This window comes from Danio rerio, chromosome 1 (genome assembly GCF_049306965.1).
Source record: "Danio rerio strain Tuebingen ecotype United States chromosome 1, GRCz12tu, whole genome shotgun sequence".
Taxonomy (NCBI): domain Eukaryota; kingdom Metazoa; phylum Chordata; class Actinopteri; order Cypriniformes; family Danionidae; genus Danio; species Danio rerio.
This window is the reverse complement of record NC_133176.1, coordinates 59,465,042-59,486,546: the sequence shown is the minus strand read 5'-3', so window position 1 is coordinate 59,486,546 and position 21,505 is coordinate 59,465,042. Positions and strand designations below refer to the sequence as shown.

At 44.4% G+C, this 21,505-nt stretch overlaps 1 protein-coding gene across 1 annotated transcript; it reads left to right on the top strand.

Annotated features, from left to right (window-relative positions):
- Positions 1-475: 475 nt before the first annotated feature.
- On the top strand, positions 476-20,782 carry LOC141375100 (uncharacterized). The gene is made up of 5 exons (XM_073906685.1): positions 476-686; positions 797-2,785; positions 2,867-2,973; positions 9,710-9,813; positions 18,185-20,782. Exons 1-5 carry the CDS (start codon positions 572-574, stop codon positions 18,318-18,320), a joined length of 2,451 nt encoding a protein of 816 aa, XP_073762786.1. The 5' UTR covers positions 476-571; the 3' UTR covers positions 18,321-20,782.
- The last annotated feature ends 723 nt before the right edge of the window (positions 20,783-21,505 follow it).

Genomic DNA, 21,505 nt, shown 5'->3' with positions numbered 1-21,505 from the left:
AATCCATCTCCCCATAATGACACTGAATGCTAATAATACTCAATAGAAAGTTTGAGGAAGGAGTGCACAGTCTTAAACAAGTTCATTTTCACTTCATCTCTTTCCTGTTTGAAAACAAATAATTGTGTTTTAATCTTTGATTAAAAGTTATAAAAATTTTATAAGAATTAAGAATAATTTCACTAATATTAACCCATATTTAACAAAGATAACACAATGAGCAGGGCTTCATGTCACAATACAAAAATATGCCTTTTAAATACAATTTTAAGACCAATTAGGCATATCTATGAATCAATAATATATAATTATCGTAAGATTTTACTACTTGACAGTTTTTTTTTTCCACTAATTTATGGGATTTGACCATGGGGGCAATAAACTTTTAAGTTTAAAGAGCAAAATTCCTCGAACCCAGCGTTGTCATATTTCCTGAGTAGTAGAACAGTGCACTAGAGATTGAATTCTTGACAGTCAGCAGTATGCAAAATTCAAGGAAGTTCTCTATATTAAACCCTGCACTCGTCCTCCAAAAGTCCACTACTCATCTGAAGGGACAAAAGAAGTGAGCATGGAGCTGGCCTTCTTAGAAGAGACCTACAGCAAGGGGAATGAGACTGAACTGGATCTAGATGAAGATAAAGACAGAAAACTGAGCCAGACTGAGGCAAGAGCTCAAAGCCACGGTAAGACATTTAATATTAAGTCAGTTGAGTTTATAGTGAGTGAAAAATGTCTGTAATTATGAACATGTTCATTTAAAGCTATTGAAATCTGAAATGGTCCTGTTTGGCAGGAGGTTCGATATGGAGACATAGGTGTGCTGTGCTTAGCTCTGCATGCTTTGGCCTCATGTGCCTTCTCCTGGTGGCTGGTATTATAGTACTGTATTTAAGACTCAACACAGAGAGAGAAACACAAGCTACACACATGTTACAGTCAGGGTCAAGAGCTCAAACTGAGAAAGAACAGCTACAGAGTAACTTAAACTATTTGAGTCAGGAAAAACTGGAGTTGGAGACCAAAGTCAATGATCTTGCTGCTGAAAAAGGCCAGTTGCAGAGTAGTCTTAAGTCTTCAAGTCAGAAAAACCTCAAGCTGGAAACCAGAATTAAAGATCTAACTGAGGAGAAAAATCAGTTGGAGAGCAACTTCAGCTCTTTAGGTAAAAAGAAACTGGAACTGGAGACCAGTGTGAATGATCTCAGTGCACAGAAAAGTCAAATACAGAGTAACCTCAGCTCTTTAAGTCAGAAGAAAATCAAGTTGGAGACCAAAGTCAAAGATCTTGCTGCTGAAAATGGCCAGTTGCAGAGTAGTCTTAAGTCTTCAAGTCAGAAAAACCTCAATCTGGAAGCCAGAATCAATGACCTGATTGAGAAGAAAAATCAGTTGGAGAGCAACTTCAGCTCTTTAGGTCAAAAGAAACTGGAACTGGAGACCAGTGTGAATGATCTCAGTGCACAGAAAAGCCAAATACAGAGCAACCTCAGTCAGAAAATAATGGAATTAGAGGCCAGAGTCAGTGATCTCAGTACAGAAAAGAGCCAGTTGCAAACAAGTTTTGAGTCTTCAACCCAGAAAAACCTCAAGCTGGAAGCCAGAATCAATGATCTCATTAAAGATGAAAAACAGTTACAGAGCAACTTTAACTCTATGAATCAGAAGAAACTGGACCTGGAGACCAAAGTCAAAAATCTCACTGCAGAGAAAAGCCAGTTACAGACAAGTTTTGAGACCAAAAACAAAGATCTCACTGAAGATAAAGAGAAGTTGAAGGTTAAATTCAATGACATCAGTGCTGAAAAAGATCAGTTGCAGAGAATGTTTGAGTCTTCCAGTCAGAAAAACGTTGAATTGGAAACCAAAGTCAAAGATCTCATTGTGCAAAAAAGCCAATTGGGGAGCAGAGTCAATCTTCTCACAGCAGAGAAAAGCCAAATACAGAGCAATGTCAGCTCTTTGAGTAAGAAAAAAAAGGAGTTGGAGACGAAAGTCAACGATCTTGCTGCTGAAAAAGGCCAGTTGCAGACAAGTTTTGAGTCTTTAAGTCAGAAAAACCTCAAGCTGGAAGCCAGAATTAATGATCTGATTGAAGAGAAAAATCAGGTAGAGAGCAACTTCAGCTCTTTGATTCAAAGGAAACTGGAACTGGAGACCATTTTGAATGATCTCAGTGCAGACAAAAGCCAAATACAGAGTAACCTCAGCTCTTTGAATCAGACGAAACTGGAAATGGAGACCAAAGTCAATTATCTCACTATGGAGAAAAGTCAGTTAGAGACCAGAGTCAATGTTCTCACTGCAGAGAAAAGCCAAATACAGAGCAATGTCAGCTCTTTGAATAAGAAGAAACTGGAGTTGGAGACCAGAGTCAATGATCTCAATGCTGAAAATGACCAGTTGCAAACAAGTTTTGAGTCTTCAACTCAGAAAAACCTCAAGCTGGAAGCCAGAATCAATGATCTGATTGAGGAGAAAAACCAGTCACAGAGCAACCTCAGCTCTTTGATTCAAAGGAAACTGGAATTGGAGACCATTGTGAATGATCTCAGTTCAGAGAAAAGCCAGTTGGAGAGAGATTTTGAGACCAAAATCAAAAACCTCACTGAAGAAAAAGGGAAGCTGGAGACTAAAGTCAAAGATCTCACTGCACAGAAAAGCCAGTTGGAGACCAAAGTCAACGTTCTTACTGCAGAGAAAAGCCAAATACAGAGAAACGTCAACTCTCTGAATCAGAAGAAACTGGAGTTAGAGAGTGAAGTGAAGACCTTATCTGAAAAAGGTTTGTAAGAGTAATTTTATTGTGGTTGAACTTTCTCTGCGAATAAAAATAAAATGGCATTTGTTTGGTGTTTGAAAGCAGCTGGCTGGTTTTTCATGTCCACTAAGGCGATGAGCTGGTCTGACAGCAGGCAGTACTGCAGGGATCATGGAGCTGATCTGGTCATTATTAAGAGTGAAGAGAAGCAGGTGAGTTTGTTTTTTGTGTTTGTTATTGAATGAGAGAAATCCTTCAGTGGATCTTTTAGTCATTGGATTTTTATTTTAGAAACAGATATTGAAAAACAAAAAACGAGTCAATTTTTTTATTTTCATTTTAAAATAAAAAATGAAAATTGAAATTCAAGGCGTTTTTTGATTTTGGTTTTTGAATTTAAAAAAAAAAATCGTGGCTCGTTTTTTATTTTCATGATGAAAGACGGAAAAGCTCAATTCAAAAATGATTTGATTTTCATTTTTTATTTTGAATAACAAAAAATAAAATCACCAGAAAACAAAAACAAATAAAGATTTGTTTTTTATATTCTGAAACCAGAGAGGCCGACTCATTTACGATGATGCAATGCTGCTACACAGGCTATTACTTTTTTCCCCACTTAATAATATTATAAAAGATTTTTTTCTTGTGATAACAGGATTTTGTTAATACATATTTTCCTCACTGATACAGGTTATATAAAACATCATAATTGACGATGTATGCATTATTTGCATTGCTGAACAGTTTTCTGAAAATAAAGTTTATTGTTAAAATCACATCCACTTCAGGAGTGACACTAACATTGGCAATCGTTTGGAATGTTTAATGTAAAACTTGCTATCAAAAAATTAATATATAGCCTATAACCGGCCCTTATATGAAAATATTTTGTATTAATGAGGAAAATATGTCTTAAGAAAATCCAGTTATAACAAGAAACTTCCTTTTATAACATTATTAAGTGAAGTTTATGTATAAACAAATTTCGAGAGATCACGTGCTTATGATTGCTAGCAGCTGACCCGCATTATCCAATTCACTACGATCCAATCAGATGACTCCTAAACTACTATAAATACCCTGGGGTTTATTCCATTGCAATCTTCGTTTTGAAGACCAAAGCAAGCTAGCTAACCTGCAAGCCAGCTAACCTTCAGGCCAGCTAACCAGCTAAACAGCAAGCCAGCTAACCAGCAAGCCAGCTAACCAACAAGCCAGCCAACCTGCAAGCCAGCAAACCAGCAAGCCAGCCAACTAACCAGCAAACCAGCTAACCTTCAGGCAGCTAATCAGCAAGCCAGCTTCCCAGCAAACCAGCCAACCAGTAAGCTAACCAGCAAGCTACCATCCAGCCAGCAAGCTACCATCCAGCCAGCAAGCTACGATCCAGCCAGCAAGTTACCATCCAGCCAGCAAGCCATCCAGCCAGTAAGTCACCCAGCCAACAATAACTTTCACCGCCACCATCGTCAACCTCTATCAAGTCACCCCTACGCTAATACATCATTACCATGAGCAATTTCGACAATAACAACAACAACAACAACATGGCCGAAAACCAAGAGAACAACCCTCAAGACCTCCCCACTATCATCGTTACCCCCCCCAGCAACACACCAGCCTGTAATACAAGACCCCCAACTTCAAAACGAAAGTTTAACAAGAGGACGAAGAATTACCCGCTCCGCTATCAACAGACCACCCCGCCACAGATCACCATCGCCAGCAACATCCAGAACAAATATCGTTTCTCCTACCTCTTCTTATGCCTCTGCATCCTCCTTCATCCAGCCATCAAAAAGAATAACCGTCACCGAACTCAGGAAACTCCTAGCCAATCTTGGCATCCACGCTCCCCGAAACCTCAACAAACCGGAACTGTTAAAATTATACAATAACACTACTTCAGACTCTCACCCCTCGCTCAGTCCATCCGCCAGACCAAACACTCAGAAGTCAGATTCCCGCTATACTCCCTATACCCAACATCCCCGCTCTCAAACTGGGAAAAGGAAATTAAAACAAAAACATGTCTTAAGCCACACCCCCTCAGAACAACTCCCTCAGGCAAGCCGGCAACCTCAGATGACGTCACCTCCAACCCTCCAGCAAGACTCCAATCGGGATCCCAACAACGCCATTCACTCTCTCACTCAACCCGGATCTACACCCTTCTTCTGGCCGCCTGCTCCCCCTAGCGCCCAAACCAGTCCTCACATGCCTTCCACCTCAGCCTCTCATTTCAACCCTCCTGCAATCCCTCTAAACCAATCTTTTCCTCCTCAATCTTCTACCTCTTACCCTCTGCCTTCATTTCCAACCTCTTCAACCCAACCTACTTTCCTCCCTCCATCTTCTCTTCCCCTCGCTCACACCAATACTGAACATGTCACTCATCCGACTCTTCCCACACCAGTTTCTTCGCCACGCCCCCCATTCACTCTTTACACAGCCACACCCCTCCCTCCGCCTCAGAATGCCTTAGCAATGGAACCACCTCCAGTCTCCAGTTCAACAAGAAACCAAATCCTAGCAGGTGCAGATATAGATCTCTTTTCACTCCTTTCACCTATTACACCCCCTGCAGCAGAACGCCAGGTAAATTGCGGCGATTTCACAGTCAAACTCAGACCACCATCCAACACCCATTCTCGCACTTTATCTCTGGTCGAATTCTCCATAGCTTTAGCTCGCTTCACTGACGTCATCTGCTCAGTCTTCCCCCATAGGAGACGCGAACTGAATGACTACATGGCTATTATAGCCGAACTAGCGCTCTCCTATGGGGGTACACATTTCTACACGTACCATAAATTGTTCTCCGCTAAATGCGCTATCAGATTGACTCAGTGGAATCAAATTTCTTACTGGGGGGCCGTAGATCTTGAACTCCACAACCGAGTCTTTCTGGGATGCCGTAATTTATCTTGCGCCGTCTGCCGCTCCAGTCTTCACCCCACCACATCCTGTCCCTTTATCACTCTCCCCTCTGATTCTGCACAACCTCCTAAATCCACTAGTTACGTCCCCCGCCCACCCAGCGATAATCTGCCTTCTCTTCTCTCTCCTTCTTCTAATCGTCCTATCTGTCAAAACTTCAATATCAGCAGGTGTTACAGGGCTCCTTGCAAATATCTACATTCTACATGCCAGGTGTTAAGAGCAACGAATAAAAAATCTAAAAATTACTTGTCGACTCCTGTGAATGTTTCTCAACTTGCCTTTGAATTGCGCTGTCACCCTGATACTAACTTTTCTGATTATCTGATTTCAGGTCTAACCCACGGATTTAACCTGGGCGTTTCAGCTCTCCCTGCCTGCAACCTATTCTGTCCTAATCTGCAATCCGCTACTACTGATCCCGAAACTGTCGATATGTTAATCAAAAAAGAAATTGACAATAAATTCATGATAGGACCTTTTTCCGCCCCTCCGTTCAGCGTTTCTCGTATTAGTCCAATTGGTGTAGCAACTAGGAAATTCTCTAATAAAAAACGATTGATTATCGATCTCTCCGCTCCGCATAACTCTATATTTCCTAGCATTAACAGCACCATTCCATCAGACGAATACTCGCTGAATTATCATGATATAGACCAAGCAATTTTGCTCATCAGATTAGCCGGTCGCAATGCTTGGCTTGCAAAAATCAACATTTCATCCGCCTTTAAAATCATGCCAATTCACCCAGACTTCTGGCACCTTTTTGGCATTCATTAGCGCTCACAATTTTACTTTGCAGTTCGATTAACTTTCGGCTGCAAAAGTAGTCCAAAAATTTTCGATATGCTTTCAGAAGCATTATGCTGGATTTTATCCAATAACTACGAAATCCCGCATATCATCCGTCTACTCGATGATTTTTTCCTCATTTCCCCACCTTCTTCTCCTCCAGCTAAGCACCTATCGATCACCCAAAAGGTTTTCGAAAATCTAGGCATCCCCCTTGTAGAGGAGAAAACAGCCGGTCCCAGCACTTCCATAGAATTTCTGGGCATCAACTTAGATTCGAATAAATTTCAAGCATCCCTTCCCAAAGCAAAGATCGACCGCATAATCTCCTTAGCTCAAAATTTCCTCGAGAAACAATCATGCACTAAACGCGAACTGCTATCTATTCTCGGGCATTTCAATTTCGCGATGAGCATAATTCCCCAAGGTCGCCTGTTTATTACTCACCTCCTCCAGCTCTCCTCCTCGGTCCCCGGTTTAGAAGATACCATACATCTTTCTAAACCCAGTCGCAATGAACTCAGCTTATGGATCTCCTTCCTTAAGCAATGGAACGGCTGTTCCTTTTTCTATAGCGACCTAATTTCTTCCCTGGTGGATATTAATTTATTCACTGACGCTGCCCCCTCAGTCGGGTTCAGCGGCTTTTACCAAGGTCACTGGTTCGCTTCAACGTGGCTCCCGCAGATGCTCAGTCTACCCACAAATCAGCAATCATCTGCGCTTTTCGAACTCTACCCCATAGTCGCAGCAGCGCTTTTATGGGGAGATGAATGGTCCACCTCTAGCATTCTCGTTCATTGCGATAATGAAGCTACCGTTTATTGCATCAATAAAGGACGCTCGCACGCACTTCCAATTATGCCCTTACTAAGACGCCTCGTTTGGACGGCAGCCAAAAAGCAATTCATTATAACTGCTAGACATGTTCCAGGTTGCAAAAATCAAATTGCTGATTCTCTCTCTCGCTTTCTCTTTCAGAAATTTTGGCTCTTGGTACCGGAGGCAGATCAGCATCCAACACCTGTTCCACTCTATTCACAAATGATATTGCCATAAATCACCCATTACACCGCCTCCATGAAACTTCCATATCTCTGATCCTTCATGCTGTAGCACCAAGGACCCTTCAGTCATATCTCACAGCATGGAAATCTTATAAATATTTCCATACCCTGTATCAAATACAGTTCCCAGATTTTTCATTGCTTACCATCACCTCATTTATTTTCCACCTCCAAACAGCCAAAAATATCCAGGCAAGCTCCATTAAAAGCTACCTAAGTGGGGTCCAATTTTTTCACAAATTGATTTACGGGGCCACCTCAGAAGCCATTTCTAACGCTCAAACTTCCCTCCTCATTAAAGGTATCCAGAAATCACACCCCCCCTTCCTGACACTAGACTACCCATTACACTCAATATTTTAGCAAAGTGCATACGCACACTGCGCAAAGGATACCTCTTACTCCACACAGCCCGTACACTAGACGCCATGTTTACCCTGGCTTTTTTTGGCTTCCTGAGGTGTTCAGAAAAGGCTATCACATCCAATTTCAATCCCGCAATACACCCCACTATATCTGATCTAACACTGCTGAATGCTGAAACACTCGCCTTTTTCATTAAGCAAAGCAAAACAGATCAGACAAGCAAAGGGCATTTTATTTACATATTTAAAATTTTTTCCCCCACACAGCCATTCCAAACTCTCCTAGCTTTTTTCCATTCAAGGAGAGCAAAGGAGTCCGACCCACATGCCCCACTTTTTACTGATGACGCTAACCGTCCAGTAACCCGTTTTTGGTTTCAAAAACATCTGAAAGAAGTCCTTCGCCTTTCGGGCGTTTCCCCCGAATTGTATTCCAGCCATTCATTTAGAATTGGCGCAGCCACCACAGCAGCTCACAAAGGTCTATCCTCGCACCAAATCCAGACCCTAGGCCGCTGGTCCTCCGATGCCTTCAAAGCTTACATTCGCCTCAGCCGATCCCACCTCAAGACAGCCCAGCTAGCCCTAATCAGCTAAATTCCAAACTCCAACTAGGGGTACGAGCTCGACCCTAAGTAGGCTGGAGTACGCGTGTGTGTGTGCTTGTGTATGGGTGCACATGGGAATGTGTGTAGTTGCCCGCGCAGATACAGCGTGAGTTTGCACACGTATACATGCTTATTTGCACGTGGATATGTATATGGGTGTGTGCGTACGTCTAGGTATGCATATGCACGTGCAAGCAAATGAGTATGTGAGCCTAGGAGCATTATATGTTGTGCAGATTGCATGTATGCTCTTAACTTTCCTTTCAAACCTACTATGCTCCTTCCCTCACCATGCTCTGACCCCCGCAGGGGTCCAATCCGAGCTTCGACTCTCGCGAGTCACCCCTAGCCCATCCCCGGCCACCCCTTCACTACCACCTCCAGTAAGAGCCTGCACTACCCCCTCCCTCTTCCCGACTCTTACTGCCCCCCCCCCCCCCACCCCCCTAGATCTGACCCCCGCAGGGGTCACGCTGAGCTTCGACTCTTGCAAGAGTCACCATTTGCGCCGCCCCCCCAGGCCTTTAGAAATGGTATGTACGCGCATGTTATACGCATACATCCGATGTATACCTGTTCCGATGTGTGTGCATGTACATGCCGAAACAGGAATAGACGCACGTGCATGCTCACGCACGCAGGTTATTCCCTCTCTCCTTTTCTTCCTTTGGCGTCGAGTTCCTCCGCCCTCTCTTTTCTTCCTTTCTCATAGGCCATCAATCCTCAGCTCTAACTCCTGCAGGAGTGACTAAAACGAGCTTCGACTCTCGCAAGAGACCCGCCCCGGCCACCTCCTGCTGCAGTCTCCACCGCCCCCTCCCTTTCCCAGACTTCAGCAGGAGAAATGCCCACAGCAGCTCTGACCCCCGCAGGGGTCGCTCCGAGCTTCGACTCTCGCAAGAGTCAATCACTGCCCATGCCCGGCCCTTACCATATAATAACCATATATATTCATATATATATTTATTTTTTGATTTGATTTATTTTTTGATTTTCGTTTTAAAACTCAAAAACCAAAATCAAATAGCGCCTTGAATTTAAATTTTCTTTTTTAATTTTAAAACGAAAATCAAAAACGGCTTGTTTTTCAATATCCATTTCTAAAATGAAAATCCAATGACCAAAAGATACACTGACCGAAATCACACTTATTCTGCTTTTATTCACACACAGAGGGTCATATCTTCATTAGTCAAGGAGAGAATGTGGATTGGGTTGTCTGACAGAAGCTATGAGAGTTACATGATGTGGGTGGATAATTCATATCTGTATGAAGGGTAAGTGATGAAACAAACAGAAACTGCACTTATTTACTATTGCAGTCACTGCGCATGTATGTGTTCAAGTACACCAGTGCTGAAAAAAACAGCCTCACTGAGATAGATTGATGCAAATGGGAGCAATGCTTTTCATAGCCATATCCCTCAGTTTTCAGATCTATTCAAGTTAAGGTAAAGAGCAAGTTATTTTTTTAGATCTGTCAGCTGAAAATATAAAAGAGCCAGTCTACTTTGAAGGCAAGTCCCTTTCTCTCAGCGGCCTTTGTAATCTTCTTGGGCATGCAATTGCAGCTCTTATCTTTTTGAATAAAAATATAAAATTCTCCAAAATTTAATCCCTAGCTTACAATTAAATCTATTATTTGGAATCACCAATTAAATTACATTTGAATTAATTCCCATGCAGTTCTTTCATTTAATGTCATTCTCATGTACAAATAAATCCAACGCTGTTCACTAGTTGCACGTTTGGTGAGAGGCTGACAGAAAAAAGAATCCTCCATTACGTTTCCATCATCAATAACTCTGAGGTAAACCAGTAACTGTTGTTCCCCTTCGGTTGGGGAACTCCAGTGCTTTAGGTGGATTTGATCTAGAAAATCCACGTATGGGAGGATTCGGTTCAGAAGCCGCTTGTCTGAAAGAGTATTGAACGGGCCAATGAAAGCAATGAATTGGCAGCGTAAGCTTGCGCAGGTGCACTTTATTGCCAATTATCCCAGCATATAAGCACACCTGGAGCGAGCAAACGTCATCCTTTTCGCTTCAGAGACTTTCTGATCGAGTCGATGAGGGTTCCTCCTGGTGTGATCCAGCAATGCCTGGAGAACGAGAGCATTCTCCCGGTCCAGAGTGTGTACAACGCAGCGGCAGACGGTCGAGCTGGGTTTTTTCCCTTGCCTGGCGTTCTTTGGGTCTGGTCCTCCAGAGCGGTGCATATAAAGTTGCAACTTCACAAAGAGAGCAACACAGTCATGCAGCATGTTCTTTTCAGGACAGCTCTCCGACTGTGCGTTTCTGGATGCGGTGGTTTTCTGTCCTCGGATGATGGGCACGAGCACTGCGTTTCATGCTCCAGCATGTTAATGCGCTGCTCGCGAGCAGTTCATGTCGTCATTGCGATGCCATGACTGTTGCGCAGTAAAGATCGTGGCTGGCCTTTGCAAAAGGGCAAACCACCCCAGTTGTCCCCTGCTCTGAAGCGGGCACTCGGGCAGATCTGAGGGTTTCAGCGAGAGACAATCCGTCGCCCATGGGCCCGCGGACCTCTCGCTCCTCCAAGTGCTCCAACCAAGCTTCGGACGGGGGAAGCGATCCGTCTAACAGATGGTAGCCCTTACGCTCGATGACACCGGAGACCAGACGTCCACCGCGGCATCGGAGGGTGGGCTTTCATTGTCCGATGATGATCCAGACCCGCTCGCCCCCTCCGGGCAGGTGAGCGCTGTCAAAACGGATCCTGAAACGGACATGTTAGCCGTGCTTTCCCGGGCTGCTTCGACTAGAAGTGGGTGTTACCTTCTTCCAGGAGGTGCACAGTAGGCTCACACGGACTTGAAGGTCACTTTTTTTCTACTTGTGCTGCGTGTCCCTACACCCTCACAACTCTTGACGGTGGAACGGTCAGGGGGTATGTGGCGATTCCTCAGGTAGAGTGCGCGATGGCGGTCAATCCGCACGGCGCCTCTTCTTGGCGGGGTTCGCCTCATCTCCCATCCAAAGCCTGTAAGTTATCTGCCTCCCTCGGAGCTAGAGCTTACAAGGCTGTGGGCCAGGCTGCTTCCGCCTTGCATGCAATAGCCACCTACCAGCGCTTCCAAGCGCAGGCGCGGGCCGAGCTGCATGAGGGTGGATCCAGCTCAGGCTTATGAGCTTCGCACCGCAGCCGACTAAGCTCTTCGGACTACTAAGTCCGCTGCGTGTGTGTTGGGGAGGACGATGTCCACACTAGTGATCCAGGAGCGCCACCTCTGGCTGATATGCGTGAAGTCGACAAAGAACCCCTTTCTTGGGATGGTCTCCTTTCCCCCAGCCCTCGAGCCCCCTCTCCGTAGTCGGTGCGGACCCAGAGCGAATCGCTCTCCTCCAGCTCTTCTGCGGGACCCTCGCGCTTCCCGGATCAGTAGACCCGCTCCGCGCTGCCCCACCACTGGTACGTCAGCGGTTGCAGCAATGACGCCATTAGCGAGGGCTTTGCCTGCCTGGTAAGCGCGGGCCAGCCCCTCACGGTGGCTCATACATACAATCAGACTCGGCTATGCGATTCAGTTCGCGAAACGGCCCCCCCAAGTTCAACCCCCTGTCTGCCCCTGTCTTGCGAGAGGAGATTGCTGCCCTCCTGGCGAACGGTGCAATCGAGCTAGTCCCTCCAGCCGAGATGGAGATCGGGTTTTAAAGCCCGTACTTCATCGTACCCAAAAAGACCGGTGGGTCACGGCCAATCCTAGATCTGTGCGTTTTAAACCGCTGTCTACACAAGCTGCCGTTACGAATGCTTATCCTCCGATGTGTTCGTTCTCAGGATTGGTTTGCAGCCATAGACCTGAATGACGCGTATTTTCATGTCTCCATTCTTCCACGCCACCGCCAGTTTCTGCGGTTTGCGTTCGAAGGTCGAGCGTGGCAATAAACGGTCCTCCCCTTCGGGCTCTCTCTGTCTCCGTGGGTCTTCACCAAACTCGCGGAGCATGCCCTAGCACCCCTTCAGCTCGCGGGCATCCGCATACTTAATTATCTCGACGACTGGCTGATTTTAGCCCACTCGCGGGAGCAATTGACTATGCACAGAGACAACTGGGGTTGCAGGTCAACCGAGAAAAGAGCAAACTCGCCCCGGTGCAGAGGATCTCTTTTCTTGGGATGGAGCTGGACTTGGTCATCATGGTAGCGCACCTCTCCGGGGAACACGCTTCCCTGTTGCTGAACTGTCTGAGGGAGCTCGACAGCAAAATAGTGGTCCCACTGAAATACTTTCAGAGGCTCCTGGGGCATATGGCATCCGCTGCAGCTGTCACGCCGCTCGGATTGCTCCATATGAGACCACTTTAGCACTGGCTTCTAGATCGAGTCCCAAGACGCACATGGCATGCGGGCGCACACCGAGTCTCTTGTTACTGAACTGTGTCGCCGCCCCCTCAGCCCTTGGAATGAACCCTCATTCCTGCAGGCAGGTGTGCCTCTGGGACAGGCGTCCAGTCATGTTGTTGTCTCAACAGACGCTTCCAACACGGGCTGGGGAGCTGTGTGTTGCGGGCATGCAGCTGCGGGCCTATGGAAAGGTGCCCAGCTACATTGGCATATCAATCGCCTAGAGCTGTTGGCAGTGTTCCTCGCTCTCCACCGTTTTTTTCCGGTGTTGGAGCAGCAACACGTGCTGGTCAGGACCGACACGCTCTCGCCGCATGTCTCAGCTCGCCCGGCCTCTGCTCCTCTGGAGTCATCCGCGGCTGAAATCGCTGCGCACTATTCACATCCCAGGTATGCTCAACCGTGCAGCTGATGCGCTGTCACGACAGCAAAGGGAAGAATGGAGACTCCACCCCGAGCCTGTCCAGCTGATATGGGCGCGATTCGGGGAGGCCCAGATAGATCTGTTTGTTTCCCCCTAGAACGCTCATTGCCAGCTGTTCTTTACCGTCTGCGGTGGTTGATACCATCACTCAGGCTAGAGCCCCCTCCACGAGGCGCGCCTACGCCTGAAGTGGAGTCTATTTACTGAATGGTGTGGCTCTCGCAGAGAAGACCCCCGAACCTGCCAGATCAGTGTTGTGCTCTCTTTCCTACTAGAGAAGCGGGAGAGCAGACTGTCGCCCTCCACTCTCAAGGTTTACGTGGCCGCCATCTCTGCTTATCATGGCGCGGTAGCTGGCGGCACCGTGGGAAAACACGACCTCATCATCCGGTTCCTCAGAGGCGCTAGGCGAATTAATCCAACTCGCCCCCCTCTCATGCCCTCTTGGGATCTCGCCCTCGTTCTCACAAGCCTGCGTTCAGATCCCTTTGAGCCGTCGAATCAGTATCCTTAAGTTTTCTGTCCCTGAAGACAGCTCTGCTGGTCGCGTTGGCCTCCATTAAGAGGGTCGGGGACCTGAAGGCATTTTCGGTGAGTGACTTGTGCCTGGAATTCGGGCCGGATTTTTCTCACGTTATCCTGAGACCCCGCCCGGGTTATGTGCCAAAGGTTCATACAACCCCCTTTAGAGCTCAGGTAGTAACCCTGCAAGCGCTGTCCCCGGAGGAGGCAGACCCAGCCCTTTCCTTCCTCTGTCCAGTTCGTGCCCTGCGCATTTATGTGGACCGTACTCAGTACTTTAGATCTTCTGAGCAGCTCTTTGTCTGTTATGGCAGTCGGCAGCAGGGAAGTGCCGTGACCAAACAAAGATTATCCCACTGGATTGTGGAGGCCATTTCATGTGCTTATTTGAGCAGAGGCGAGCCGTGTCCCCCTGGAGTGCGTGCGCTCTCCACTCGGAGCATTGCATCTTCTTGGGCGCTTGCACGTGTCGCCTCTTTAACAGACATCTGTAGAGCTGCGGGCTGGGCGACACCCAACACATTTGCTAGGTTTTACAATCTGCGAGTGGAGCCAGTTTCCTCAAGGGTATTAGGTAACCATTGGTGATTGAGGAAACAACTCGGTGGGGTGTTGTAACATGCTTGCGGTGCCATTTTTTCCTAACGCGTAACGCCTAACTTCACACGGAGAGATGTGCACCTCCCTGTCTGTCAGTAAAGTTCCCCGTCGTGAGCTCTGCAGATTCCTCCATGGCCCCCAGCACTGACTCAGCGGAGGAGTCACTTGCCGGCCCTCTACGTTGTAGGTCTGCCCGCTGCTTAGCCCGCGTTTTGGGTATAGGTGCCGGCTGTGTGTGGTCCCCACTAGGTGATCCCATATGCCTTCCCACCACGGTTCAGTCCCTACTCTGGGATGGACCCGTGCTTTACCTATCCGCTAACCACCTTCTTATGCGCACTCCCCCTTCTTAGGGCTAGTTCATATGTATTTCCATTTGTCTCCCCCTTTGGGTGCGGATGGTCTCCGCAGCGTCCTCCCTACGCTTCCCAATTTACTGTCGTATTTCCTAGAATTATCTAGACGCTAGCGACTCCCAAAAAAATATGCCTATTCCGTAAAACTTTCTTTGAAGTAGGGGTAAGTTAGGGCCTAGGGCACGTTGGAGGACCGCGCCTCCCATGATGTGGGTACGTCACGCTTGCCTGACTGCCCTCTCATCGGGGGCGTTGGTAAGGTGCAGTCATTGTGGCGTTTTCCATAGTTCTCCCATACGTGGATTTTCTAGATCAAATCCACCTATAGCACTGGAGTTCCCCAACCGAAGGGGAACGTTCGAGGTTACAGAAGTAACCCTTCGTTCCCTGAGGAGGGGAACGGAAGTGCTATATTCCATCGCCATAATTACTGTCCCTTAAGCCTAGTTCACACTACAGGATTTTAAACATCAGCAGATCGCTTTGCCGTTCAGAGTACATGACCTGACTTTGTGTCTTTTAATCTCTGTGGTGTTCACACTATGCAACACTCCACAAGAGGGGGGTCACACACTACATGATCTGACAACAACTCATCCCCCATCAGCTCATTCAAGCTACCAAACCACAGCCAATGAAATTTTGAGGGAGTAGACGTCAGAAAAAGCTGAACACTATTGGCTGCTTGTGTGCGGATTACATCACTGACAGCGTTTCAAGCTTTGGAGAAAGCATTTAAAAACATCGTCAAATCAGCTGATTTATCGGCGGATTAATCACTCATCTGCAGGTTCCAGTGGATAGATACACAGAGAGTTTTTAATTTTTGTAATTTTATAACTCTTTGAAATAAAACTAAAATATTTATAACACCCTGCCGTTTTCTAACTATCAGTGCATTTCTTTCTGACATTGTTATTTTTTTTATTACAAAATAGTAAAGAACTGAGCATTTCTGCCTTAAATTACCATATTGGTCAAAATGACTGCATGCATGTCTGATACTTTTCGCTGTGACTTTAAATATGTGTGCATTTTCTTGCTTGGCAACTTCCTGCTAACATAAACAAAACTTTCTGATGGCAAAAACATCAATTTACTTCAGATATCTTTAAAAACAGCAGATTATGTGCTGTGAAATAGCTCCTGTTTGAAAGTGGAAATGAAAGCCAAGACCTTTAAGTGTTTTAGTATCTTAACTACATATTTATAGGCTGTATTACCAAAAAAGATGATATTTTTAGGGTAATGGTGTCATTAAATATGATGCCAGACATTCAAAGCTTAATTTTAATATCTCAATAATAGCTTTGAATGTAAATATGTTGTGACAATATGGCGCTTTATATGAGAACAGTCAGAATGAGCAGTATGGTAATTCTAATAGTTACAGAATTCTAGTTCCACTGTTAATATAGCCTACTCTCATGTCTGTGCTAACGCAGAATGAAGCGAGTGCATCGATGCCCATTCTGACCAATCACAGATGTTTCTGCTGAGCTCCTGAACACACAGGCACGCGGCTCATGGTGATCTGCTCTCTCATTGGCTGCAGCTCGTCACTACATCTGACCACACGTGGGGTTGAGTCGGCCGACTGCTCTGGAATATTTAGCACGCTGAATGTTGGATTTCCGTCTGCGAGGTGTCGGCGACGCGTCAGCGAGCCTCGTTGATGCGTTGTTCAGTAGTTCACACATAAAGAGCGGCGAGCGCCGTGCACCCGCAGATTTCTTCCCGATCACAGCCCGATCTGTCGGCGAGCTCGTTAATTTCCAAATCGGGCTCAAATCAGGCTTAAAATCCTCTAGTGTGAACTAGGCATTAGCTGTTAAAAGTCTCTTCAGCTTAAAAGGATGGCGTTTGCTCACTCCAGGTGTGCTTATATGCTGGGATAATTGGCAATGAAGCACACCTGCGCAAGCTTACGCTCCAATTCATTGGCCCGTTCAATATTCTTTCAGACAAGCGGCTTCTGAACCGAATCCTCCCATACATGGATTTTCTAGATCAAATCCACCTATAGCACTTCCGTTTCCCTCCTCGGGGAACGAAGGGTTACTTCTGTAACCTCAAACATTCTCAAGCAACATTGGTCGCCTCATCAAAAAATAAACTCAATTAAACTTTCACATCCATTACCATTCATCCAATACGGTTAGTCACTGCATTATCTGACACTGGAGATAATGTTATGTGTTCTGCAGCATTTTGTTGTTTAAGATTTTCCTTCACAAACACATATCACACACTGTCATTGGAAATCATCCTGGTACTTATTGCCATATTTTCTGCTTTTGGCTTTCTTTTCTTTTGATTCATTTTCAGTTGAATGCTTTTTATTGTCAGCACCAAGACTGCCAAATAAGCCTAAGCGAGTTTTAATTAGCAGTTATACATAAAATAAAAGTTTACTTGCAATCCCCTGCTTCGTCCCCAGGTTAAGAACTGCTGTACTAGATCTTTAGCATTGAAGTCTTATGGAGTTTTCACACCAGACATGGCTTGCGCAAAGACCTCGTAAATAGACGTGTGATTATTTTGAGGTCATTCGCTTCATTTGCATGTCAAATTCAGTTCACAATAGATGCAGATTAACATCATGGGTTGTCTGTCTGCCTGCTTACTTTAGTTTTGTTGCTAAGGGCTAACATAGATTTTATTGAGAGAGTAGCTGTGCTTTATGTGCTTTAGGAAGGCTGAAAAACAGCCGCTACACTGGAAAACAGCATAGATTTGTTCAGTACACTGTCTGAGTTCTTGCAGAGGTGCACCCAGCTCTGTGAGTTCATCAACTCCTCCAGAGGATGATGATGGCTTTTAGCGCTGCTTCTGATTGAGGCGGTCCCAGTTTGATGAGCTGTTCTCCAGTGTCGGCAGTAGGATTTCCCCTTCGGGACACCAGCAGCCGGCGCTACGTCAATGTTTCCCAACCTTGTTCCTGGAGGCACACCAAGGTGTGTATAGGTGTGTTTGATTAGGGAGAGCTTAAAAATGTGTACGGTTCATGTGCCTTCAGGGACAGGGTTGGGAAACTGTGTGCTACATTATAATTATGCTCCTGATTGGTTAACATAGTGCGAATGGCCACTAAAATTCACATTTTTCAACTCATATGTTAAGTGCGTCAAACAGCCAAAATGCTCAATTCATCTCATTCATGAGAACAGTGCTACAGGATGTCTAATTTCGCCTTTGCATTGACTTAAATCACTCGTGTTTGATGCTTCATCCGCGTCTGGTGTGAGCGAACCATAATAACTGCTCTGGTAGGTCTCATCACTCACTGAATCCTCATTAAACATGTTTGCGCTGTTGAGTTGCTGATGTTGTTTTTACACTGTGGTTTGACTGATATACAAATCTGATCGTCATTCAGGTTTTGGCTGAAAGGTGAGCCGAACAATCAAGATGAAAATGAAGACTGTATTGAACTGATACCTACAGAACCTGTCCTGAACAACTGGAATGATCTGTCATGCTCATTGAAAAGAAAAGGGATTTGTGAGAAATAGATTCATTCCATCTTGTCGTGGTTTAACTTTCATTGTATTATTATTCTTGTTTTGGTTAAATAGTTTTGATAAAGTGAAAGTGACGTGTTGCCTTGTAGAGTGACCTTTAAAATAAGGTTCCTATCTTTAAAACTGCTCGCAGTGGTGGTTCTAACTTCAATGGCACCCTGGGCGAATCACCCCCATATACGCCCCGCAAGCCCCCTCCCCCAAAACCATCTTGTTTCCCGATCTCCCCTAAAACCACACATTGCTTTGCATCTTATAAACACAACCAAGCCTTAAAATTACATTGTGGACCCCCCCTTTAAGTAGTGCTATTACCTAAAGAGTGTCTGAATAAAGAGCCCTTTGCAGGAGTTGTAGTACCTAGTAGAGCTTTAATCTTGAAGGCTTATAATGACTGCTCTATGAAGGACTTCCTCTGTTTGAGAAAAGCTCATTGAAACATCATTGAACATGTTTATACTGTGGTTTGACTGATTCAAATATGATACACATATTCAGGTTTTTCTATTATTTTCTCTTTTCTGTAATAATATAATTTTCTTACCACATAATTCATAATACTCTGTTATCTTATTGTGATAAGACTGCTTTTGAGTTTAACTGCTTGTCATCATCATAATAAAGCTTTGATTTGATGCACTTGATGGATGCATAGATATATACATTCGATGTTGCCTACCCTGTTGTTGTCTATTTAAAGGAATGCGTCAATAGCGCCGCCATCTTGCTACAGGGCAGCGCTCCTTTGAAATGAATGCAGGACCAAGGTACAGTGGAGGACTGTGGCCATCCAAAGCAAGAGATATACACATTTTTTCTGGATGTCAGTATGCCATTTTTTTTAAATTACAAAACTTATAATTTTACATCACTTTTCTACATTGATGGATCAGTGACAGCACGGGCATTCCTGACAAAAAGCTTGTGTTTGTGTGTACAGAAATGTACTATCCACCCTGCCTGTTAAATTTGATCTAATCCGTGTCCTGAAACACAGCTCCTCTCCTGCTTTCACTTCTCATACTGACGGAGAGAGCGATTCGTTTGTGAATGAATCTCCGTTATGAATGACTCCTTCACTTGACGACAATAATACAAGTTTCCGGCAGCGCAGCATCTCGTTGTCATATTTATTTTGCATTGTTTCCTGATTTTATTCAACAAAACTAGCATAAGCCGAGTGTTTAGTGTGAGTTGGGGCTGCTTTGCCTTATGATGAATGCAGTGAGTGACTGTTATCATCAATAACTTTAGCTGTTTAGCACAAAAGTTCAGAACATACAAAAACGTGAAAAACTTTATCATACCTATGAAATGTTCTGCCTTTGTGCTTTGTTTTCCTTGTTTGCTCGTTACTACACCCGTAGACAGCGCTAAAGTCCCGCATCTTCACATAATAACACTGTTTTGACTAGTGCGGTTGAATGACATTTGTCCTGGGAGGGTAATACGCATGCTCAGGGTCCCTATGCGATAGTGTATATATCTATGGATGGATGTCTATGAGAGTTTTCCTCCAGCCAGCAGGATGCAGTAAAGAGCAGCTTCATCTGACTGAAGGAAACAGAGAAGAAGAAATTCAAAATCAAGTGCACCCATTTCTGTCAATGTGTGCTTACCTTAATATGAGAAATCATACATATACTAAACTTTACTTCAGAAACATTCAAAATATATAATTATTTCTGGATGAATTGTAATTTGCAATCTGTTCATTAAAGGCTTAAAATAGCAGATTTGTTTTCATTAAATTAATTTTCTTAAACATAGACGTGCAATTTATTGACCATTCATAAGGTCAGCAGATAACCACAGATGAAGAGCCAGAAAGTGATTGTATATTTAAGACATAATACTGGATTTGTTTAACCTTTTGTCATTACTAAAACGAGACAGAAAATATAGTCACAGCGACAGCCACAAGTGTGGGAACTCCCTTTAACTACGTTCTTTGAAATACTTCTATCTTTTATTTCTTTGAATTTCACTTCTGTAATACTTCTGGAAAGTTGCTGTTGTGATGCTGTGTATGTTGCAGTGTATAATGGACTGACGATTCTCACTTGAATGCAAGAATCTGTGTTGTCCGTGAATGAGAAGATTTGGTAAATTCAAAGAATCTGAAGTGTGTTATTTTAGGTTCTGGTGTAAAGGTGAGTCAAATGATTAACATGGAAATGAGAAGACTGTGTAGAAATAATGTTTGTTTTTTTTCTGCCCTGAATAACTGAAACGATCTGCCGTGCTCACAAAAGAGAAAAGCAATTTGTTAAAATAGTGTTAAACTCCAACCTTTATAATTTTACAGAATCAACTTGTAAATGTTTCTGTCTTCAATTCCAATATATGTCTTTTTTACAATGTACAAAATCAGGAGTAGTTATTCAATTTATAATAATGATCATTTTCAAATGTTCTTAAAGCTATAATTACTTATAAAAAGTGAAATTAACTAAAAATCTCCAATTTAGACCTGGGGAACTCTTTTTGTGTTTATCTTGTTATTCAGATAATTGCAGTAAACAATCTCAGAAGAAAATGTACAATATTGTTCCTTTTAGGGTACAAGTGGCCCGTCACTGGGGTGATACCCTAGAGCAGGGGCGGCCAATCCTGTTCCTGGAGAGCCACCTTCCTGCAGATTTCAGTTGCAACCCATATCAAACACACCTGCCTGTAATTATCACGTGGTGTTCAGGTCCTAATTAATTGGTTCAGGTGTGTTTGATATGGGTTGCAACTGAAATCTGCTGGAAGGTGGCTCGCAGGAACAGGGTTGGCCACCCCCGCCCTAAAGGGTACAATGTTGTACCTATATTAAGAGGTACAAAATTGTACCTTCTATATTTGTATTATTTAAAGGACAATTTTGTACCACCAAGGAACAAAATTGTAGAAACTGAAGGTTTAAAAATGTATCTTATTATATAGCATTTTCATGGTACTGACAGGCATTTTGATCCTTTGGTTACTGCATGCAGAATTCTGTGTAAACAGGCAGCATACTCGACCGCCTCAGTAACGAACACTACTAACGTCTCGGCAAGCCAAAAAAAAAAATAAATAGAGAGACAGCAGCAACACCTGAATGATGATGTTGCCCCTCTGCATAGTCCTTATTCTAAATCTCATTTAGGGTCTTAAATAATTAGTTATGCAAAGATAAGTACTTAAGT